The 24179-nt window shown below is 44.9% G+C and overlaps 1 protein-coding gene across 2 annotated transcripts in view; it reads left to right on the top strand.

Moving 5' to 3' along the window:
• SLC6A16 (solute carrier family 6 member 16) overlaps nt 1-17662 on the top strand; it is a 48631-nt gene extending 30969 nt beyond the window's left edge. The window contains exons 7-13 of one of the 2 annotated variants that reach the window (XM_087713826.1): nt 127-237; nt 1941-2182; nt 5249-5432; nt 6309-6510; nt 13783-13942; nt 14120-14282; nt 15248-17662. In XM_087713826.1, coding sequence (XP_087569952.1) covers nt 127-237; nt 1941-2182; nt 5249-5432; nt 6309-6510; nt 13783-13942; nt 14120-14282; nt 15248-15514 — 1329 coding nt within the window. In that variant the 3' untranslated portion in view covers nt 15515-17662. The remainder of the gene's footprint in view (nt 1-126; nt 238-1940; nt 2183-5248; nt 5433-6308; nt 6511-13782; nt 13943-14119; nt 14283-15247) is intronic. The other variant, XM_087713827.1, reaches the window with a different exon arrangement.
• Nucleotides 17663-24179: the final 6517 nt, after the last annotated feature.

The raw sequence follows: 24179 nt of genomic DNA, 5'->3' as shown, positions 1-24179 counted from the left end.
GGGAAAGAAACTACAGAAACACAAAAGCAAAATTTTACCCTTGTGTATCAATAACGTCTGCCAGCATGATTCTCACCATGCCTTGATTTTTACACTCATTTCCACCATATCTTCTCTCCATTCCAGGTTCTGTATTTCAGCTCTCTGTTCCCTTATGTAGTTCTCTTCTGCTTCCTTGTACGTGCTTTGATGTTAGAAGGGGCAGCTGATGGAATCAAGATCATGTTCACCCCTAAGGTAAGAGACTCTGGCCTTGGGCGCCATCCTGATTTTGAAGGATAGGCGGTCCTCATTATCACAATTTGGACCAGAATTTCTGTTGCTTAGCAAAGTGGTTATTAAGTGAGTCACCTCAGATTTTACAACGGATGTTAAGCAAATCATTGCAGTTCTTAAGGGGATCATGCAATTCTTAAGTTGACCGGCTTCATCATTGATTTTGCTCGTCAGCTGTGAAAGTTGCAAATGGAGATCACATGACTTCTGGAACTGCTATAAATACATACTGGTTGCAAAGCGCCCTAATTTTAGTGATGTGATCATGGGGATGCTGCAGCCAAAACTTACGTCTTGGCTGCAGCATCCCCATGATCACATCATTAAAATTAGGCACTTTTTTTTTCAGTGCCTTTGCTGTACAGAAAAATGGCTTATGTTATCCAAAAGGAAGTCCAGAGAAAATTAAAATCAGTTGAATAAGAAAACATCCCAACAAGAGCTCCAACATCTATTCTAACCTAAGACCTGAGTACTGAGTCAGGTTTTAAAGGCTCATTTAAACAATCCTGCAAAGGTGGTGGTGGGGGTTTAAATAAACCTAGGTTGGGATCAGCGGTAGGATTCACTTATCATATTTTTGGGAATATAAGATGCACCAAGATTTTGAAGAGGTAAGTTTAAAAAAAGTTTTTGCACTCTACAGACCTCCCAAACCCTCTGCACACCTCATTTTTTGTGAAAAACAGGGCATGCAGAGAGTTTGAGAGGCCTGTAAAGTGTTCCTGGGGGTTGGGGGGGGACAGCAAAAACAAGCAAAAAACGGGCCCGTTTTTCACTTGTATTTGCTCTCCCCAGCCCTCAGGAGCACTCTGAAAGCTTCCTAAAAGCTGTGCACGGCCATTTTTGCGAAGGGGGCGGAGTTTCAGGAGGCCAAAAATGCTGTATTCAGTCTATAAGACACACCCAGTTTTTCACCCTCTTTTTGGGGGGAAAAGGTGCGTCTTATACTCCGAAAAATATGGTGCCTTCCTTACTGGTTGGCAAATGTGAGCATGCGTATGTGGACTGCCTTCTGTGCATGAACAGTGCTTGTGCATTATGCCGGGGTGGAGGGTAGGAGCGAAGCCTCCCACAGCCACTGCTACTGGTTCACCTGAACCAGAGAGAACCGGCTGAATACCACCTCTGGTTGGGATGGTATTATGTAGTGCAGATCTCATGTCAGAGATGGGTCCCATCAGATGTTTAATTGATGGGACTTGGAGTATGCTGGCTCTGTCAGGCTGCATGGAATGGGCAGAAATAGGCAATCCCTCAAAATCCAATTCTTATCCCATATAGCCGTGTTTCTCAACCTGGACACCTTGAAAATGTATGGACTTCAAGTCCCAGAATTCCCCAGGCAATGTAGCTAGGACTTTATAGATAATAACCAGCACCTTGAATTGCATTTAGAGGCCTGCTGGCCTGCAGCGCAACTCACCAAGCAGAGGTATTACCTGGACATGTCCATATTGCCACATTCTGGACTATGCGCAGCTTCCAGATAGTCTTCAAGGGCAATCCTGTGTGTAATGCACGGCATAGTCCAATCATGAGATGACTAAAACATCTTTGAGGTTTTTTTATGTTTTTCAGCACTTGAGAAAAGGGCCAGAGGTGCAAAAATGTGAAAAGATGCCTTTTGTCTCACAATATCTTACCTTTCCCCACTCCCCAAGCTGTCCATTTGGGGAGATATGCAGGTCTGGCGTCAGGCAGCCACCCAGGTGTTCTTCGCTCTGGGCCTGGGCTTCGGCACCATCATTGCTTACTCCAGCTACAATCCTCAGCATAACAACTGCCACATCGATGGGTTGCTTGTGTCTGGCATCAACTTCCTTACCTCGGTGTTGGCCACACTGGTGGTTTTTGCCGTGCTGGGTTTCCGAGCCAATGTGTTGGCGCACAGCTGTGTTGTAAGGTTAGTGTCCAGCTAACTGTTGGTTAAAGGGCGACAAATACAACCAAGAGCTGTGGTGATGCAGTGGTCAGAATGTAGTATTGCAGGTGAACTCGGCTCACTGCCAGGAGTTCGATTCTGACTCAGCCTTTCATCCTTCCGAAGTGGGTACAATGAGGTCCCAGACTGTTGGGTGCAATATGCCGACTCTGTAAACTGCTTAGAGAAGGTGGTAAATCACTGTGAAGCGGTATATAAGTCTAAGCGTTATCATTAGATACTAAGTCCTGCAAGAAAGAATTGAGTGGGGATATGATACAAGTACTGTATGATATGATACAAGTACTGAAGGGGAGAAAGGGAGGTGTAATAGCAGAAGGTACGTCCTAGATTGGTTGGGCTACTTGGCTCCACGTGTACCAGATAATAAGTGGGACAAGTCTCATTTACTCCCAGAAAAATCTGGCGTTTGATCCTACATATAATTGTGGCCGCAAGAATAACCTATGCGCAATTTTGGAAATCTACTACCATACCATCGGAAGGTGCCATAATTAAAAAGGTTTGTGAATGTGCAGAAATGGACAGAATGACGGGTTGGCTGAGAGACAAAGGAGAAACGGAACATTATCTTAGCTGGAACCTATGGTATATGTGGGCGACAAGGAGAACGGCAGGGACTTAAAAACAGGGAAAAGTTAAATAGCGGTTGTTAACAATGGGTACTAAAAGTGAACATGGGTATTGTAATAGATCCCTGAACTTTGTAACGAGAAGATGCTGGTTAGAGACTAAACAATGAGGAAGAAAAAAAAAAAGTTGGGCTGTGAATGACTGTCACCGCCCGGGGGGTGGGTGGGAATTTGTATGTTTAAAGTTGTATTTGTATTTGTATGTCTTATTTTTTAAAAAAATGTATAACCAATAAAGATTATTTTTTTAAAAAGAAAAGAAAAATCTGTCGTCAACATCTTTCAGCCATTGCTCCTTTTCGTGGCAGATTGGATTTATAGAACCCATGGCTGTTACCTATCTTGCAGTTAAAATGGGTTGACTGACTTTGTCCCCTTTATGCTACTTACAAGAGAGGAAGGGCATTTCACAACTTGAGATATTATTAGATATTATTATGGGTATTGTTATGGTTCATTGCACAGTCAACCAGATGTTTAGACCACAATTGGCATTTTTATCCACCTATGAAATCCTTCCCAAGGATTTGGGCTAGGATTAGCCAATAGCAATAGGCAACCCCAACACATCTGGAGCACTGCTTAAACACCATTGGAATTGGGTAAAAAAATCCACCAATCGATTGCAAAAAAAACAGCTTTACTCAAAAAAAAAAAACCAGTATCATGCAACAATACCGGTTGTTTGATGGTTTTAAAAGGTATTGTTGCATGATATAAACTGTTTCGAGTAAAGCTGTTTTTTGCAATTGATTGATGGATTTTTTTCAATTCCAATAGTGTTTAAGCAGTGCTCCAGATGTGTTGGGATTGCCTATTGCTATTGATAATGTCTTCGCTTCCTTTTGGCACAGTCATTCTTGTATAGCTAGAATCAGTCCCTCTCTCTGTTTCTTCAACTTTCCTGCTTTTAGTCATCGTCAGGTCTTGTTATCTTCTTTGCCTGGTGTGGTGTGGTGTGGTGTGGTGTGGTGTGTGTGTGTGTGTGTGTGCTGGCCATGTAATACTTTGCCTTTCCACATCTCTTCATCTGGTCTTTCTTGTAGGCTGAACATTTGGTGTTCAGTAAACATTAATAGTGCACTAGCTTCAGCACACTTTCTTCACTATCCTTCAAATATTCTTTCCCTTTTCTCTTCTTCAATTGTCTGGTGTAATTAGGACATTCTATGTCCATCTATGCTCCTTGCTAAGTAGTCAATGTCACTGTGAGGTTGATTTTTCTGGTCTTCCTATCCAGAACTTTTAATTCTTCTTGAGTCAAATCCATTATTACAGTTGTGTATCTAATGATAGAAATTGCCCAGATGCTGATTGCCTTGATTGTATTTCTTCCACTGAGTTTGGACTTAAAGATCTTCTTCATTCTCCTGATGTATTCACTTCCATATTTTTTCTACTTCAGTGTGCTTGATGATGTCAGTTTTAAGGATATTTGTAGTGCTCTTCATCCAGATTCTTGATGTTAATTTCCATAGTGCATCTTGATTCTCTCAGTTTTCTCTATTTTTTCCTTACTGATGGTAAGAGTGACATATTTGCCTAGTCCAAACTCCATTGCAATATCTTCGCAGTATATACAGTCAGTGCTGAACAGCAATTCTATTTCAGATGGTATTTTTCCACACAACTTCAGATCATCCATGTAAAGGAGGTGAGATAGCCTGGCAGACTATTATTATGGTTGCTTCTAACCATACTTTTTCATTTCTTATTGTAGATGTTCCCAACCTTTCTAGCTTGGTGGCCTGTCCCAGCAAGTCGTGGAGGGGAGGGGTGAGTGGTAGGCACATGCACGCACTCACAGCTCCATTTGTGCGAGCAACTGGTGCGTGCAGCCCCATTTACAAGAATGGAGGTTCGCACAAGAGCGGAAGATACTTGTGCTTCTCTGCCAGTCTCCATTCATCCAAATGGAGCTTCGTGCGTTTGCACATAACATATCGTGATGGGGTTTTCCCTTCGTGGAGCTGGGGTGAGCGTGGCCTGCGCGTGATGCATCTGGCTTGTGGGCTGCAAGTTTGACACCCCTGCCTTATTGGACACTCCTTATTAGAACTAATGACCAGTCCATGAAACACATTTATTCTCATATTCATTCATATATATGAATGAGAGTTAGCTGAGTTAGCTTACAATACTGTATCCTAACCACTACGCCACCAATTAGCTTGCAACAGTTTAATCTCTATCTGGAACCCTCCAGATGTGTTGGACATCAAATTCCACTGTTGTCACCCAACCTATTCTTGAAATTCCAATGTTGCCTCCAAGCCTTGGTTGCCCAACCATGGCTAATGTCTTCCAGGTCACTGAGTTTGGGTTTTTATGTTCTGTTTGGGGGGTCCATGTGTTTTCTAACCTTTCTACTACTGTATATTTATTTGTTTGGCAGAAATGCAGACCTTTTGACAGAGCTGGTGAAGAATGGCTCCCTCTCGGCTGTGCTTCCCGCAAACATGTCTGAATTTTCACCTGCTCAATACAGCAGTTGGTATCAGGATCAATGGAATGATACAAAGAAGCAGTTGGAGGAGTGGAAACTTGGTGACTGTCGTGTAGAAGATGAAATGAATAAGGTGAATAGGTAGACAAGGGATGGATTCACAAATCTGGCTAACCATAGATCATTCGAGATCATGCTGCTAAACCATTAACCAGGATCTATAAATCCGAGTGGCTGAGTTCACCAAAAACCAAGATAGCAAAATTATGGATTAGAATGATGTGTGTGGACCCAGTCTTGGCTGGGCTGAACTCCATCCTAAGAAGCAAAAAGCTGTATTTGGGATAAAAAGAAGTCATGCTATTGAGCAGACATGGCCCTGCATAGGCTATGACTCGCCAGTCAAAACATAACCTTCCAGTTTAGCACAGTGTTTCTCAACTTTAGCAACGTTAAGATCTGCAGACTTCAACTCCCAGAATTTCCCCAGGCACCTTAGTTGATGTCTTCAGGGTGTGTAACTAGGGGAATGCTGGCTGGAGAAATCTTAAAGTTGAAATCCTCACATCTGGAAGAGATCCAGATTGGGGAAGACTACGCAGTGGCTCAGTGACTAAGACGCTGAACTTGTTGATCAGAAAGGTCGGCCGTTCAGCACTTCGAATCCCTGGCGCCGTGTAACGGAGTGAGCTCCCGTTACTTGTCCCAGCTTCTGCCAACCTAGCAGTTCGAAAGCACATAAAAATGCAAGTAGAAAAATAGGAACCACCTTTGGTGGGAAGATAACAGCATTCCATGTGCCTTCGATGTTTAGTCATGCCAGCCACATGATCACGGAGACATCTTCGGACAGCACTGGCTCTTCGGCTTAGAAACGCCTTCTAGAGTCGGGAACGACTAGCACATATGTGCGAGGGGAACCTTTACCTTTATTAAGTTTTCCATTTGCTTTAAATTTGGCATTTGCTACAGTTCCTATTGTCCATATTTCTTTCTCTTTCTCCCTCAGGGTGTAGAAGGGACAGGCCTGGCCTTCATCACCTTCACAGAAGCTATGACCCTGTTTCCAACAGCCCCCTTCTGGTCTATGCTGTTCTTCTTTATGTTGCTCAATTTGGGGCTGAGCACCATGTTAGGGAACATGCAAGGAATCATCACTCCTTTATTGGACAACTTCCAAAGTCTCCAGCGTCGGCGGACGCTCTTCACAGGTACCGCAAAGGGGCAGTCTTCCTTCACCTGGGGCAAGGCCAAAAATTCATGGATGTGTTATATGTACCACAAGGGCTGGGATTTTAGGTTGCGGTACTTTGGACTCTACAGAATATAGGAGGCTAAGCAGGTGGTAGAATTTAAAATATTCTGCAAGATGAAGTGAAAGGATTGCAGATTCCAGAAGAATGAGTTGCATTTAAAATGGGACGCTAATAGTGTTGATTGTTGATGGTGCTACTTCAGGGCTGAAATGCTACCGGTTTGGACCGAACCGGTAGTACAAAATGATTATCTGGGTGAAATCAGCTGTGACGCACAATTTATATTAGCTAGAATTGTCGGATTTCCTGTTTTCTAGCTAATTTAAATGGCATGGCACAGCGGATTCACCCCCCTTTGTTCTACTTACCTTTGCAGATTCGGAAGGCTTCAAAATGTTCCTTGTCTCCGAGGTGGGGCATGGGAGCAGTCACTGATGGGTATTGTTACGGCCTAATTGCCTGGAGACTGACATAAATCAGAGGACATTCCCTCTGCTCCTCCTTCTGACTCCCCAGATTAACCTCAGTCTTCGGCCTAAAAGGAGCTATTTGGTGACTCTCCGGATTTCTTATTGTGAAATAAGAAATTCACCTTTATTCTTCCTAACCTCCTTCCTCTTCCTTCTGCGCCTCTTACCTGCTAGGTAGCAGACTCACCGAATCAGTAGCAGACTTCAGAGGATTTCCCCGCTGTGCTACTTCAGATGCCTGGATCAGAATTTGGGTGCTACTACTTCCCTACTTCAGAGTGCCAGAGGACAATGAATGCATTTTAAAATGAAATCATTTTTAAATCAATCTGGTACTCTGCAGGATACTGGGGAAGGAAGGAACAAAAGATCATATGCAAATTCTATATTTCTTATATCACAGTGAAGCAAAAAAATCAAGCATTCCTTTAGAGCAAATGCTACAACTGCAATTCATTTTAAATCAATGCATTCGGAATTTTCCCTTTCAAATATTTCATGAGAAAGAACATCATTTTGGGCTTTTTCCACTGTTAAAATGCAGGTAATCCTCAATTTATCATTACAATTGGCACCAGAATTTATGTTGCTAAGCAAAGCAGTCATTAAGTAAGTTGTGCCCAATTTTATGATTGTTTTGTTGTTAAGCAAATCACCACAGTTGTTAAGCAAATCACACAATTCTTTAGAAAATCCAGTTTTCCCTATTGACTTTGCCTGTAGGAACACAGGTAGGAAGATTGTGAATGGTGGTCATGTAACTGGTTACCGCAACCATTATAAATGTTGGTTGCTAAGTGCCCAAATTAGATCATACAACTATGCGGATGAACATAAGTGCAAGGACCTGTTGTAAGACACTCTGTCTCTGAAGTGGGAGGAGTCACAACTGGGTATTAACACAGCCCTTTTCCCCGGAGACTGAGATAAATCTTGAGGCCACACCTCCACTCCTCCTCCTGACTTCCCCAAATTAACCTCAGTCTTTGGCCCAGAAGGAGTACTTTCCTGACTCTCCCTTCACTTCGAAGACCTAGACTTCAGCAACTCAATTTTTTTTACCTGATCACCCCTCCTCATTCATGCTTCACCTGCTGCTAGCCCTAAAAGCATTGCCACTGCGCTAGTGCAAACACCAAGCGGCAGGACGGTCACAGGGGGAGGAGGCCCTTATTTAGCTGCGAATTCTGCAGAGATCCAGCCATCGAGGGATTGCAGGAAGCCAAGAATCGGACAGAGGACAGCCCTCCAGGGAGCGGCAGACTCGGACCGCAGGTTCGGCGGTCGCCATCTTGGATCACGGCCATCTTGAAGCATATGAGTGGACTGTGTGGTTGGTGTGACTGGTTACGGACGCCGCAGGTGCCCAGAAGCCACCGCCGGAGCCAAAAGGAAGTTGCATGGGCCAGAACTCTGCCAGTAATCTGGGGAGGGCACAGCAGTTGGTAGTGAGCCGGTGTTCGGGCCGCGGATCGGCGGCAAGCTCGGGAGGCGCGTGCAGTCTTAAAGCGACAGGGCACGCAGTCGAGCCGAGGCCGACATAACAGGAGGAGGTGGTGAATGTAACCGTGAGTACCGCATGGCTGAGGCTATGAGGAGCAGGGGAGCGGCGGGGCCTAGTTCCCCAGGGGAGTCAGAACTAGGCGAGAGGACCTCCAGTGGGGTTCCCCCATTCACAAGAGGGAGGTCCTCCGCCAAAACAAGCACCTCCAGGGCTGCTAGGAAGGAGATCCCCGGCTGGTTCCACAATCACCAGGCTCAGGGGATTCGTTGCAACCTCCAGATATTCCCCCCTCCTTCCCAGAGTTCCCTGAAAGCTTTCAGGAGGTTTTAGTCAGAGCCATAGCACAGGGGATTGCCATGGGGATGAAACATCAGTCCCAGGGCTCCAGAAGAAGGGCTTCCTGGGGAAACCCCAGAGGTCATCATGACCAGCCCGGGTCACCTGCTCCCAGAGAGGCCAGGTCATCCTCTCCCTCCACTGCCAGCGAGGGCTTGGATCTAGAGGAGGGAGAACTTAAGGACATTGGGTTTTCAGAAGACGAGGACGCCCAGGCGCCTGAGGCGCCCAATATCACCAGTCTTCCCCACCCCTTGTTTAGCTTCTTGTTACGTAAGGCTAAGGCCACGGCAGACCTGGACAAGAATCCAGAGCCCAGCCCAGCTGCTGCCACCCCTGGCACGAGCGGGGGGAACAAGAAGGGGCCCTTCCACAGACCCCAGGTGGAGAAGGAGGAGAGCCCCACCCCAGACCTTTTCCTAGAGGTGCTTAAGTCCTAGTGGGTTAAGCCAGGTTCCTTCCCCAATCCGGGGAGCAATGACCGCAGGTTCTATGATCTTAATGCTACCTTCGCCCAAACCTTACAGGTTCCTCCAGTGGACACTCCGGTCGCTAACCTGGCTTTCTTTTCTACAGTGGTGACTGGAGACCTCTGTAACTGTCTCAAAGCGGAGGACAAGAGAGCAGAGATGGTAATGCGCAAAACATTTCAAGCAGTGACGTGGGCAATTAGGGCAGCGGCCGCTGCCTCCTTTTTCAACAGGTCCACCCTGCTATGGCTGGAGCAACTTCGGGACAGGACTCCGGCATCAGACATGAGGCTGCTACAGGACATCACCAAGTTAATGGCAGCCACCCAATTCTCAGCTGATGCCCCCTGGATGCGGTAAAGTATTCTTCTAGAGCCTTATCATCCTCAGTTGCATCCAGGCGCTTACTGTGGCTACGCCATTGGGAGGCCGAATCCTGGGTGAAATGGCACTTGGCAGGAGCAGATTACACCAGGGACAAGCTGTTTGGCTCATCTCTAGATCCCATTTTCATGGAAGACAAGAACAAACGTAAAGTCTTCCCGACCACGAACAGACGTTCAGAGCACCGACTGGCTCCTTACCCCAGGAGAGCATCTTATCGCCCACCTGAGTCAGAGTTCCAGCAACACCGCACCCAGATTCCCCAGGCAGGGAGATAGGCAGTTTTCCAGGGACAGATTCAGGAGCCAACCGCAGGGCAAGTGGCCCTTTCGAGGGGGGGGAGCATCCCTTCCACAGGTTCAAGTGATCCGCCCCTGGATCACCCCATTGGCGGACACCTCCTTATTTGCGGATTCCTGAGAACGCATCACCTCGGATGAGTGGGTCATCCAGACTGTTAAGCTTGGGCTACAGCTGGAGTTCGCTCGCAGCCTTCAAATAGGTTCCGAACCTTTACCTCCTCGAGGAATCCGGCCAAGCGCGCTCTCCTGCACAAGGCCATCCAGCACCTGCTGGCCATCAGGGCAGTAGAGTCGGTTCCAGAGGGGGAGAAGGGATCAGGATTCTATTCGAATTTGTTCCTAGTTCCCAAGAGTTCAGGGGGATAGAGGGCCATCTTAGACCTCAAGTTACTCAACTCCAGACTAGTAAACCGTAGGTTCAAGATGGCCTCTCTCAAGTCCATCCTAGAAGGTATTTGACAGGGGGACTTCCTGGCCTCCATCGATCTCACAGAGGCCTACTTACACATCATGATCACCCCTGAGCACCACAGGTTCCTCAGGTTTTCACACGAGGGTAACCACTTCCAGTACAGGGCCCTTCCCTTTAGACTGGCATCAGCTCCCAGAACTTTCACCAAGGTATTGGCTGCGGCTGCAGGCTACCTTCGGTCCATCCCTGTCCGGCTTCATTGTTACCTTGATGACATCCTCGTCCTGGCCAGATCCCCGGCCAGGACCGAGAAGAACCTAAGTCTCACCATCGACACTCTGAGGTCCCTAGAGTTCTTGATTAACCTCGAGAAGAGCCATCTGGTTCCCTCCATGAGCTCCAACACCAAGGGACCATCATTGACTCGGTGGCTGGTGAGGTCTTCCTCTCATGGGAGCGTAGGGACAGCATTATTCAGCTGGTTCAGGAGATCCGTAAGTCTCATTCTGTCCCTGTAGTTCTTCTTTCCAGGCTTCTCGGGAAATTCATCTCATGCATAGGGATCGTGCCCTGGGCCCGCCTCCATGCCCGAGAGCTGCAGAGGTTCCTGCTCCCGCACCAGAGAGGCGGAACGAGTGACGCGAGCTTCAAGGTTCTTGTGACACCCTAGGTGCTCCTCTCGTTCCATTGGTGGCTGTCGCCAGCTCTAGGCAGAGGGTCCCTATTTAGGGAACCAGAGAGGAAGGTGATCATGACGGACACAAGTCTATTCGGCTGGGGAGCACACCTGGAATCCCAACTAGCCCAAGCCACTGGACCGCAACGGATATGCGCAACAACATCAACTGGCTGGAGCTCAGAGCAATCCATCTGGCTCTGCAACACTTCAAGGCAACAGTGTCCGACCAACACATCCTGGTCCTGACAGACAATGTGGCGCCAAGCCCACGTGAACAAGCAGGGGGGCACGCACTCTAAGGCGCTGCGCAACGAGGCCCTCCGGCTGGGGAACTGGGCAGAAAGGAACATCTGATCGATCAGAGCGGAGCACATCACCGGGGTAGAGAACCAGCAGGCGGACTGGCTCAGCAGGGAGGCAGTTGACAACGGAGAATGGCAACTCCACCCCAGCATCTTCCTGCAGATTTGCAAGAAGTTCGGCCGCCCAAAAATTCCTGACCCTCAAGATGGTCTTCCTGGTGGCGATCACCTCAGTCAGGAGGTTGTCCGAGCTTAACACTCTTTCCAGCAGGGAGGATCTCTGCTCATTCCTAGACAACTGGGTCGTTCTCAGGCTAGACCCTGCCTTCATGCCCAAAATCAATTCACCCTTTCACAGGGCACTAGAGATTGTTCTTCCGGACTTCTGCCCGAACCCTTCCAGGAAAAGGGAAAGGTCCTGGCATCGGCTAGACATCAAAAGAGCCCTGCGCATCTACCTGAGATGCACGGCGACCTTCAGGCGGTCAGAGGTGCTTTTCATCTCCTTCCAACCTTTTACCCAGGGAGCCAAGGTCTCCCTGGCCACCATCAACAGGTGGATCAGATTGGCCATCTCCAAGGCCTATGAAGCTTGAGGGCTCCAGGCTCCAGAGGGCATCAACGTGCACTTCACCTGAAGTGCTGCCACCTCAGCAGCCTGGTCCACCCAGGCTCCCATTGAGGAGATCTGCAGAGCAGCCGCCTGGTCCTCACCCTCGCCGTTCATCAGGCACTACCGGCTGGATGCATACGCCTCTGCGGAGACGACCTTCGGGAGGAGGATTCTTCAGGGAGTCCTTGACTCTTGTGGGGCTCAGGCCCAGTGATTCCCTCCCACGGACATCTAGCTTTGGTATGTCCCAGTTGTGACTCCTCCCACGCCCCACTTCGGAGACTGTCGGTTGGTCTTACCTGAACTGCATGTCTCGAAGTGGCACGGGAGTAGTCACTTCCCACCCGTTAGGGCGCCCGGCGCTAGGGTCCTGAATTAGTTCAGATACGGTCAGTCAGGGACCAGACAGGAAGGGTGTGTGCGTGTGTTTCTCTGTCCCCTTCCTTTCCAGGCTTCTCTGCAACAGGACCATCAGTTAATCTGGGGAAGTCAGGAGGAGGAGCGGAGGTGTGGCCTCAAGATTTACCTCAGTCTCCGGGCAAAAGGGCTGGGTAAATACCCAGTTGTGACTACTCCCACGCCACCTTCGAATTAAACTTCAAATTAAATAAATGCTTGTATATTGAAGATTATTGGTACATAATTGTACCTCCAGTTCTATATTTTCTTCTGGGCTGGTACCATGTTTTCTGAATCTTGAGCAAGAAATTGGAAAGTATCTTCTCCATCGCAGCTTATATACCACCAGCAGGTGTCCCAAATCTAGGCCTAAGAAAACCAAGCAGCTGGGTGTTGTCCCCAGATATCAATCTCGTCCAGGTCCCACAGCTCTTGTGGACTCTTGCTCCTCTGCTCTAGTGCTGTAACTTCTGTGGGAAGACTGCAGCAAAGTAGTTGGGCGTGGCCACCTTGCATTTTGCTCACAACTCTGTTTGAAACAGGGACTCTGACGGAGATATCTACCGGCCGATACCTGATACTAGTAGACCATTAAAATAATGATTACATTCCTACATTACCCTTAGCTGTGATCCAGATAGCACCGTGATGGCAAATCTATGTAGCAAGCTGTGCCCTCTCTACAGGCATGCCCGCTGTCATGCCACCCCAGCAGCACCGCACATGCGCGCGCACCTCCTGCCGGCCAGCTGGTCTTTGGGTCTCTGCTATGCTTGTGCAGGAACAGGGCGCATGTGGGGATGCGTGCTTGCATGCGCAGGGGGTGGAGTGCATGCATAGCTGGCATTTGCATTGCATGTTGAGGCTTTGCGCAGCCCTCCTGTACCCCATTTTGGGGCTGGAAGGCTTCCTGCACCAACCCCTAAGCCAAAATGGGACGTAGGGGCACCACGCGAAGCCCCCTGCGCCCCGTTTTGGGCCTGGAAAGCTGCCTGCACCTACCCGGAAGCCAAAAATTGGCAAGAGGAGGAAGGGGAGTAGGGAGGCCCGTCAACCACGCATGAGCGGGCGATGGAGCACACGGTATGCACGGGGGCGGTTTCCCCCGCATGCACAAGGGGCGGAGCGTGCAGGTGTGTGTGTGCATATGCTGTTGCACATGTGCGCACTTTCAGCACACAACAAGAAAAAGGCCATCACTGAGATAGCATCTCCTTTTTTAAAAAAATGCTGCCATGTGTATTTTATGCTGCGTATGACTCTCAGATCATTCCGGTGATGTTAAATAAAAATAGCAACGGCATCTCTCTTTTGTCTGTACTGGTCCTGACGTTCTGATGTGCTCTCTCCCTACAGCCCTGTGCTGCCTTATTGGATTCGTGCTGGGCTTGATTTTCGTTCAAGGCTCAGGCAACTATTTTGTGACTATGTTTGATGACTATTCAGCCACTCTGCCCCTGCTTATTGTTGTAGCCGGCGAAGCTTTTGCCATAGCCTGGGTCTACGGAGCTGACAGGTAATTCTCTTGCCTTCCCTCCCATCTCTGCATGTTTCTAATTTGTTTGTGGGATAGGAAGTTGGAGAAAGAAAGGTAGGGTTTTAATCAGCAATCATAATTTTTGTGCAGCCTTTGCGCAAACCATCTTGTTCAGCCGTCTTCTACTTTCGCCTGTATATGTCTTTCTTTCTGCAGGTTCTTGGATGACATAGAAAACATGCTGGGCTGGCGGCCATGGAAAATCTACAGCTACATGTGGCGCTTTGTGAGTCTGGCAGCAATGGTGTGCCTGTTGCTAGCGAGTTTGGTACACCTGGTCATGAAACGCCCCACCTACACCGCCTGGAACAGAGAAAAGGTAAGGAATTTGTCTACCTTTGTGTTTCATGTGTTGCACATGGACTGCTTGTCTTCTGTTTGAAAACAAACAAAAATTTTCAGAGATTGTTGCATAAATTCAAATCCAGAAGCACACAAAGATAACTGATGCAGCTGGATTCATTAACTTTTTTATATACATAAGAATAGATGAATGAATGTACAATACCAACAGGTGGTTCTTCCAAGTAAACACAAGGCAGGAGAGTTACAGGCAAACACAAGCAGTTAGTTTCATTTCAGCAGACAAGCCCAGAGAGACTGCTTGTTTACTTCTCAGAGCAGCAGACTGCTTAAGGTTCTGTTTCAATTCTTTGCACAGACTCAGATCTGTTTAAGCTCCCATTGGCTGACTTAGTTGCTATGCCTATTCATTGGCTGACCTTGTTCCCATGTATTTCCCAGTCATGAATATTTTAACAAAAATGAAATGAAATCTAGGAACCGTTTAAACTAGCCGTCTCCAATCTCTCCAGCTTTACAGGCTGGTGGGTGGGAAAGAGAAGGAATGGTTCCTTGTGAGCAGCAGGTGAATGCACGCTTGCATGCAGCTCCATTTGCATGAGCGGCGGGCATACGCGCCTGCTGCTTGTACAAATGGAGCTGCAGGCACACACACACACCTGTCCATTCCACAGCCCTGTTCCAAACAGGCTACAGCCTGTAACTGGGCCCTGTCCCACGGTTGGGGATCTCTTGATTTAAAGGGTGGGTTTGCACAATATGTTTGCTTTAACCTTGGGGTTAGAATTTTTTTTAAAAAGCCACAAGATTATTAAGCCCAAACAAATGCATCATATTATGGCTTACTTATGGAGTAGCATGTGGAGAATAACTTTTTCCACTCAATTCTCTTGCTGAACACAACCAGGGAATGTACAGAGGAGGCCTGATGTAAAAGGGAGATAATGCATCTATAATTTCCTCTCTCCCTTCCCTTTCCAGGCAGAGGAGGAGCAGCTGGAATACCCACCATGGGCCTTGGGCCTTCTCATTAGCCTGATCGTTGTGGCTGCTCTACCCATTCCAGTCATGTTTCTTAGGCAGCTCTTGCTGGAACGGTTTTCCCAACACAGCCACAGCTCTGGCCAAATGCCTGTTCCCACCGAAGAAGAAGATGGGGTGCAAGAAAAAGAAAGACCAGCTGATCTTGAGCTCGATCCCCTTGGCAATGGTTACTTGCTTGTGCCTGCAGAAGAGAGGCAGGAATAGAATGGGTGATGTACAGGTAGTCCTCGACTTACAACCATAGTGGAGCCCAGAATTTTGGTCATAAGTCATTGCGATCGTAAGTTGGGGCACCACATGACCGAACTTGATTTTTATGACCATTTTACAACCAGTCATAAAGTGAGTCAGTCACAGTTATTAAGTGAATCGGGGACCTTAAAGCAAACCCAGTATATATCCAATGGGCGTTTTTTGCCATTTTTTGGTTAGAAAATGGCAAAAAACGTGGCAGATTGTAGTCACATGACCAAAAGCTGCTGCAGGCGGTTATACAAGCAAGTCAGTTGCCAAGCACCCAAAATGCAGTCATGTGACTCTAGTAGAGTGCGGCAGTCATAACGTAGGGGACGAATCACAAATAGCTTTTCTGAAGTCCCTCGTTGCTTTGAGCGGTCGTTAAGCAGCTATTTTGAAGTGCATCGTAACTTTGAATGGCTATTAAGCGACAGTTGCTAAGCGAGAACTACCTGTATAGAATGTGCAATTCTCCACCTATTTGCTGCTGCATTTTCAGCCTTTTAACAGCCTTACTAAGAAAGAATATTTCTTTTCGTCTCTAAAAGGAGAGACTCATTATAGTGACTTCAGAGACTGACGCCAGGTCCAAGGCTTCTGAAACTAAATCATCATAGCTTTTCCACTGGAAGCTACAAAATTCTTAATTTCCGGCTCTCTCAGAGTCATGCTTGTCCATACCTATTCCATTGATAATGGTGGAATGGGACCTGAGTGGCTATTGGTAGGGAGGGAATTCCAAGCAAAGCATTTAAAAGCCAAATCAAGTATTTAATGCTTAGCGCTTATTGGTTAAAGCCTGGTTACCCATTCCTAAAAGTTGAATGTATATGATCTATGTGATCACAGTGTACAGCATATTTTTTAAAGTTAAGGTGGGAGTGAGAGGGAGAAAATAATTTAAAATGTAAATTAGACTGCTTTAATGCTCTCATTTAAGCAGTGTATTTCGCTAGTGCTTCTTTTTAAACCAAGAAGAAAAGCATGGGGAAAGGGTTTCCATAATTCTTTTTTTAGCTCTTAATGATAGTCCTACTGTGGGTCATGTGACTAAGAGGAAACAGGGCTTAGATCAGTTGGCAACATTCCAAGCTCTGTCCAACTATCTCTCCCAAAGAGACACATCGAGGGGGTTTTTCTGACAGTTTTTAAAAAATCCTGGCCTGATCTGGATTACTTCAAATTTGATTCTTTTTTTGGGGTCTTATTCTGCTGATGAACGGGCAGATAAAGTCCCGAGTCCCTTTACAGAATTTGTTTATGGCATTCCATTGGGTTGGAAAGAATCAAAAAGTTAATGGTAACACAATTGGTGTGTTTAAAATATTAATAGGTCACTAAACTTTAAAGTTGTAACTTTAAACATTTTTTTTTAAATACAAAAGAAGACAATTGTTAAGGATATCTGGAGATCAGCTGATGTTGTGGCATCGGACACAAGGGGCTAGTTTCCGCGCTCCTGTGCCGAATTCTCCCCACTGGTGGGATCCGAAAAGAGCCAAAGCCTCCTGTAGGGGAGGCGAAGCAAAGAGGCGTGCCCTGTCACATCTCTTGTGCCGGACCCGAGGCTTTTCTTTCCCTCTCAGCCATGGTGTGGAGAAGAGACAGCCTAAACATGGCTGCCACAAGGCTGGGATACCTGACAAACATCTAAGAGTGGTGCTGGCATGAAGTTTGTGAACAGTGATTGGAGCTGAGTGAGAAGATCCCTTTTTTGGGTATTTAGTCCCTAAACTTAAAAGAAAAAAGAAGAAAATCTAGGAAGAGAAGCTCAGAATTACCTTCTTTAAAGCGGCGAATAACCATAGAGAGAAAAATCCTAGACTCGGCTGAAAGGAGGGAAAAGTTAAAGATCCTTTAATCAAAGAAAATTGAATTTTTAAATTGAATGGGCGTTGTTATGGGAAGGCATTATAAAATACTGGAATTATTTATCTGAACTTACTTGAGTACTTAATAGTGTCTCTACAAATTGAAATATATTTGGATTAATTTATCACGTCTGAAACAATGCTGAAAAACCTGTTGATGCAGCTATTTACTGGTGAGTGAAATATACTACACTTCTACAAATCTAGAAAAAAGGAGAGAAGAAATAAATAACACTTTTTTGAAGGATTGTGGTGAGATTAACTGTTCTATAATTAACTACTTCATTATTGTGAGAATAAGACTCTTACGTAAAGTGACTTTTGTTGTGTGAAAATTGCCTAGATCCGTGATGGCGAACCTATGGCACGCGTGCAACAGGTGGCACGCGGAGCCATTTATGAGGGCACGCAAAGGCGTTGCCCTGTCAGCTCCAGCGCTCCCCAGCTGATTTTTGGCGGTTTTTTGCACTCCAGAGGATTCCCTGAAGCCTCCAAAGGGCGAAAAACAGCCCAAAGCAAACTGGAAATGAGGAGAGAGCTGCCCGCACCGGGGGAGGGGGGGGGGGACACAAGTGGCAAGGAAAGAAGAAAAGGGCCTTTTCCCCTTTCGCTGGCTGCTCTGTTTCCCCCCCCCTTGCTATTAAAGGAGATCCTGCCTGATCCCTGGAATCCAAAGGGAAATGAGGAGAGAGCTGCCTGCAGGGGAGGTGGGGGGGGGGGGGGAGACCAGCAAGGAAAGAAGAGGCTTTTTCCCTTTTGCTGGCTGCTATGTTTTCTCCCCACCCCCCGTGCTATTAAAGGGGATCCTGCCTGATCGCTGGAATCCAAAGGGAAATAAGAGAGCTGCATGAGACAAGTGGCAAGGAAAGAAGAAAAGGGGCTTCTTTCTCTTTCACTGGCTGCTCTGTTTCCCCACCCCCCACCCCGGTGCTATTAAAGGGGATCCTGCCTAATTGCTGGAATCCAATTCTTTCCTTGTCTTTCCCCCATGCAGGCTTTAGATTCCAGTGAGGCAGGCAGGATCACCTTTAATAGCATGGGGGAGAGGGGGAAACAGAGCAGCCAGCGAAATGGAAAGAAGTCCCTTTTCTTCTTTCCTTGCCACTTGTCTTTCCCTCGTGCAGGCAGCTCCCTTCCTCATTTGTCTATTGACTGTAGTGCCCAGGATCCTCTGGTTGGGGGGGTGGGGGGTGTTAGCAACCAGATTCACACCTGCCGGTGTAAAAAGGGCCCAATCTTTACACAGGATAATGATAAGGGAAGGTTTTTTGACGCAGGAGCACACTTGAGGATCTCCCACCCCCGGTCTCTGCCCATTTGTGGCAGAGCAACTTCCCTCCTCGCTGGGCGTTAGCCAAGGGGAAGCATCCAGAACAGGGCGTGGCAGGGAAGCCTTGCGCAAAAATGCACGGTCCACGCAGGTGAGGGGGGGGGGTTATGTTATGTGGGTGGGCACTCGAGTGCATGTGCACACACTCACGTGTTTTTGGCACCTGAGGCGAAAAACATTCACCATCACTGGCCTAGACTGTCTAAATGGAATCGATCAATAATTTTGGGATGTAAAGAGCTATGACTATTGAACTTTTTGATGAGCAAAATTGGAACAATATATATGGTTCATGGCCGTGACTAAAAGCGGATGTATTAAACTAACATAAGATGTTTTTTCCAGGAGGATTTTAGTGATTTAGTGCTTCAGAGATCCAGGGGATATCATGATAAAGAACCAAAGAGAGATAAAAGACTTAATCCAAGGCATAAGTGGCAAATTAGAAAAAAAATGATACAGCTGACAATGATTGAAAAGAGACGAAACAACGGAAAGAATGGATAAAAGATAGAACAGACAAACCACCAAATAAACCAACAGGACAAGAAAATTTATTTGAAAAATATAAAAATGGGGCTGGAATTGGATAATCTGGTAGAGGTTTTGGAAAGGAAGAAAGGAGTACGGTAGGTTGAGTATTTTGGAGTTCTGGCAGCCTAGGAGGAGAGAGATGGGAGAAATATTTAAATGGAATAATGAAGATATAGATGTTGATAAAAACAAGGATCCAAGAAAGAAAAGCCAAAAAAAACCAACAACAATTAAAATTGAAGTATTAAAACAGGCAAAAGATGATGGATAGAAAAGAATTTTTTCTTTCTTTCTTTTTTCTCATATAATGATGGCTTGATTAAAAACTAGAAATAGAGATAGAAATAAGAATATGCATCTTTAAAAGGGCAATGCCTTAATTAAATATGTGTATTAATATTAGGATTAGTAAAAGTGACTAGATTAGAAGTCAGAATAGAGGTAGAAATAATTAGAGGGAAGCAGTTATCTATATAAATTGAATATAACTAGATGGAAAGATGAGAAATTGAAAGATAGTATTACTATGCATATTTAAGAAGATTATTGATATTAGAATGGAATATGGAAACATTGAAACAAACAAATCATTGAACAATCAAATATGTTAATATTAGGATTATACAGGTTTGGTTAATATAATAATTGACTTGTTATTTTTATTTATACTCAGAGGCCACACTGTTCATGTATTGATGTTGTTTTATGTTTAAAAACAAAAACCCAATAAAACATTTTTTTTAAAAAAAGCTTTCTATAGAAGGGAAGACTGCACTATTATTCCATTCTTTTTAAAAAGCTGCCCTTTGTATGATCGGGGAACGAACAGAAAAGACATCTGGAAAACAAACCAGCTTCCAGGTGGATAGTTTGTGCATATGAGCTTCCTTTTTCAATAAATGTGAATAAACAACACACAACAATTCCATATCGTCTTGGAAGACGCATGACTTGTGCTGGAGGACAGTAAAAATGAAAGTGGAACCTTAAAGGACCTGTGAATAAAATATATTTAAGTAGACTCTCTTCCCTTTTACACTTACAGTTTGAACAATTGTCAAAGAACCTTTTTCCATTCCCCATGAAGGCATCTTTAAAACTTATTTGTTGGACAAACTGACTGGAGAATTACAGTTACTGGATTTCAAGACACTATGCTCCGCAGTGATCAGTGGTAAAAGGAAATGAGTCAATCAAAAAACATGATGGCTAGACACCATCCAAGTTCACACCAGCAACAACATAGAACAACTGAAAGAAACCATACAAGACAAGAAAATGCAGAGTCAGCTAGGAATTCCTGAGAATTGGAGATGATTGAACAGATAGCAATGTCATGTTCTGCAAGGAGAATGAATGAGATCCAGGAAGAAAAGACCTGATGTCCAGGTGCATTTGATGCTAAAGCATCTATGCCTCACACTGGTATGTGTTCCTCCCTATTCCATTGGTGGATTCCTACCGGTTCAGCTAAACCGGTAGTGGTTTAGCGGCCTGGGTCACTGGAATTGGCAGCGACCAAGGCCTGCCACAGCCCCAAACTGGTTCTCTAGAAGTGCCATCTTGTTTTTTTGCTTCTGCACATGTGCAGAGCAATTTTTATTGTACTGCACATGCGCGTGCATAGCACACCCACGAGCATAACAGCAGTAGTGACTGCCGGAATCCACCCTTGCCCTATTCCCCAAAATCCATTTTAGATTGTAAGCTCCTCAAGAGCAAGGTACCACCTAATATCTGATGACATCACATCCTTTCTTGTTCTAAAGCAGTGTTTCTCAACCTTGACAGTATTAAGATATGTGGACTTCAGCTCCCAGAATTCTCCAGCCAGTCGTGCTGATTGGGGACTTCTGGGACTAAAAGTCCACACTTCTTAAAGTTGCTGACGTGGAGAAACACTATTTTAAACTAATTTAGAATTAAGTGTTATACCGGTGACTTGGAAGCATCTCTGGGTTGGAACCTCTTAGGATGGTTGTCCAAATTTTTTTTTTTTAAATGGAAGAGTGAAGTTGTCAAAATACATTGCCAGTTATGTTTAACCTGCACAAGGCTGATGTAAGCAGTTATGGTGGTGCAGTTTGAGAACTCTGTTACTGCTAGTGGTATGTTTATTTCTTGCATACCAAATCATAGCCTGCCTTCTGTAAGATTCTACTTCAGTGGGAAATAAAAAGGAAGATGGACTTTTTCAGTACTCTTGTCAGAGATTATAGCTCAAAGAGCTAAAAGCTTTGGCGAAGTAATTAGACTGCTTGTTTTATAATATTCTCTATGGGGAATTACTGGACTCTTTCAATAGTTCAGTAAATGAACTGTATGTTGGGTTTTAAATTTTATTTTGAGGACTTCCCTAATGCAGAGAAGAACAAAGCAAGTAATCAACACTCCACTGTTCTGATGAGAGGTGTCAATTTCTTATGAGGGAACAGAACCTGAAGTCAACAAATGAGCCTTAAAGATGAAAACAGATATGTAATTGTTTCCTCCTTTCTCTTCAATAAAAGCTATTTAGCACAAACAATTGCATTGTATTAGATTCCTGGGGTGGGAAAATGTGTCTTGGTTGATTTAAACTTCTTTACCATACATTAAAGAACTGCAGTGGCAATAAAGATAAGTTGTTCAAATTAGGGAAGTTTTCCTTCCCAAATCAGGGCACTTAAAAACAGATGTGGCTGTCCCAATTTATTTCATTTTGATTTGAACATCTCTGTCACTCTTTATGCTATAAAAGTTCCAAAATGTGAAACAGGTTGTTTCAGGGATTTTGGCATTCCCCATTCAAAATCGGATTTCATAAAATGGTTTACCCCAAATGGTTCAAAATATAATATTTTTCCTGTTGTGTCTGTTACCTTGAAACTCAAGCACCCGAGTTTGACGTGGAGCTAATAAAAACTTGATCCCTGAATTTGAGAGAAACACTTTTACTTTTGCAAAGGGGCTTCTTTTCCCACCTGAAAATATGAATAATCAAAAATACAAATCACCAAGTAATTCAGGCAAAACAAAAAGCATTTATTAAAGGATGGTGTATTTATTGGGTACAGAAACAATATGACAAGTGTATTGTTATATGTGACATTTTAGAACAGGAGTCTGCGGTTTGAGCCCAACACCAGGGTGTGGCCTATTCACAACTGGGCTGCATGAGTGGTGGGCACCAGCGGTCGCAGCCCCACTTTCACACAAATGAAGATGTGCGTGTGCGCAACTGCGCTCACAAAACCATCCCTCTCCCTCCCTCCCCGCTGCTTTGGAAAGCAAGTGACCAAACAATAAAAATGTGCATTGCAAGTTTTAAGAAAGGTACAAACCCAGCTGGATTTATGGGTTACATTACTCTTTCCCAGCTGGATTTCCATCTTTCTTACAATTATTGTATGCGAGACTTGAATAGAAAATTCTAGACAACTAGATAATAAAAGTGACAAATTTATGGGTTGCATTTCAGCTGAGTGTTTGTATCTTTCTTAAAACTTGTGGGTGTATTCAGAATATCCTGTCGTCTTTAGCAAATTCTTGAATATCAAAAGATGTTTTTGGCCAAGAGTAGGGAAAAAAAAGTGTTTTCCTGAAGTTTACAGTGCCTTACAGGAACTGATGGGATTGCATTTTCAGATATATATTTTTTAAAAAGTGGTTTTGAAAAGACCAGCTGCCTATTCCAATTGTGTAAACTCATAATGCATGGAGGAAGAACAAAAACTGCATTTGATTTAATGTAATTGAAATTAAAACACAGTTGAAATGTACCGATAGAACAATATCTGTACCTCAGGGCACAACTCTGGAAACTCTGAACTTGGTGGTATTCTTGCAGACATTTCATTACCAAACTAGGTAATATCAGTGTTATAAGAGAGGGGAGGTTTGCACCGGTGTTGCTATACCCAATTCAGTAATAAAACATCTGCAAACAAACCACCAAGCTCAGAGAGCACAAAGAACCCCATAGCTGAAATGCTTCCATATTTTATAATGTTTACTATCAATTTAGAATTACACAATTTGTAATATTTGGAGAACTCTGCAAGTTAATAAGACTCATTTAAATCCCTAAAACTTTAGGTTGTATACCTTTGATACACTTGAGATCCTAGTACAGGTTAAAAAAAATTATTCAACTTTAGGACATCTAAAACTAAAAAATCAGAATCTATGTCTTTATTTGATCCAGGAAGGGGAAACTTTGAGAATCTATTCTTTCTGGTGGAGAAAAGTTACTTATGTGGTTGCTAAATGTTGGCACAACTTGATAGCACATCTATTTCCTTCCAAACACCAGATAATCCTAAGCAATTTGGTTGCCGTTTGTCTATTATTAAATTCACGTGCAGCCCATTTCATTGTCCTGAGTAATTCTGGACCGTTTACAATAGAATAAAAGCTTAAGTATAAAAACATTTAAAGCATTAAGATTAAAATTAGCAACAATTAAGTAAACGTTAAGATCAAGAGCATAAACAGTATAGGGTTAGGGGTTTTTATAAGTTAAAAAAATATCCTAGTTGAATTCAATTCCTGATGATATAACATCGGGGTGTCATACTATTTCATTGAGGGCTGCATCAGGTTTGTGTTTGGCCTGAGGGGGGGGGGCAGAGTGGACTTTGCCAGAATAGGTGTGGCCAGCTCATCACTCATCTCAGGGGTTCCTGTGGTGGCCCGAACGCTTTACCAGTGAAAACAAGTTTGACAACTCTGATAGTTTCATTGGCAACAATATGGGCATTTTTCTGTGGTTTGCATAGCCAGTCAGTATAGTGATTAAGGCGCTGGCCTAGAAACCAGGAGACTCTGAGTTCTTGCCCTGGACATGAAAGCTGGCTGGGTGACTCTGGATCAGTGCCTGTCTCTGAGCCCAACCAGCCTCACGGGGTTGTTGTGG

Source organism: Thamnophis sirtalis, unplaced genomic scaffold (assembly GCF_051295495.1).
Source record: "Thamnophis sirtalis isolate CommonGarterSnake01/CBP01778 unplaced genomic scaffold, rThaSir2_p1.2 scaffold_4, whole genome shotgun sequence".
In the NCBI taxonomy this organism is placed as follows: domain Eukaryota; kingdom Metazoa; phylum Chordata; class Lepidosauria; order Squamata; family Natricidae; genus Thamnophis; species Thamnophis sirtalis.
Note: the sequence above shows the minus strand (reverse complement) of the source record. Positions and strands in the feature narration are given on the sequence as shown.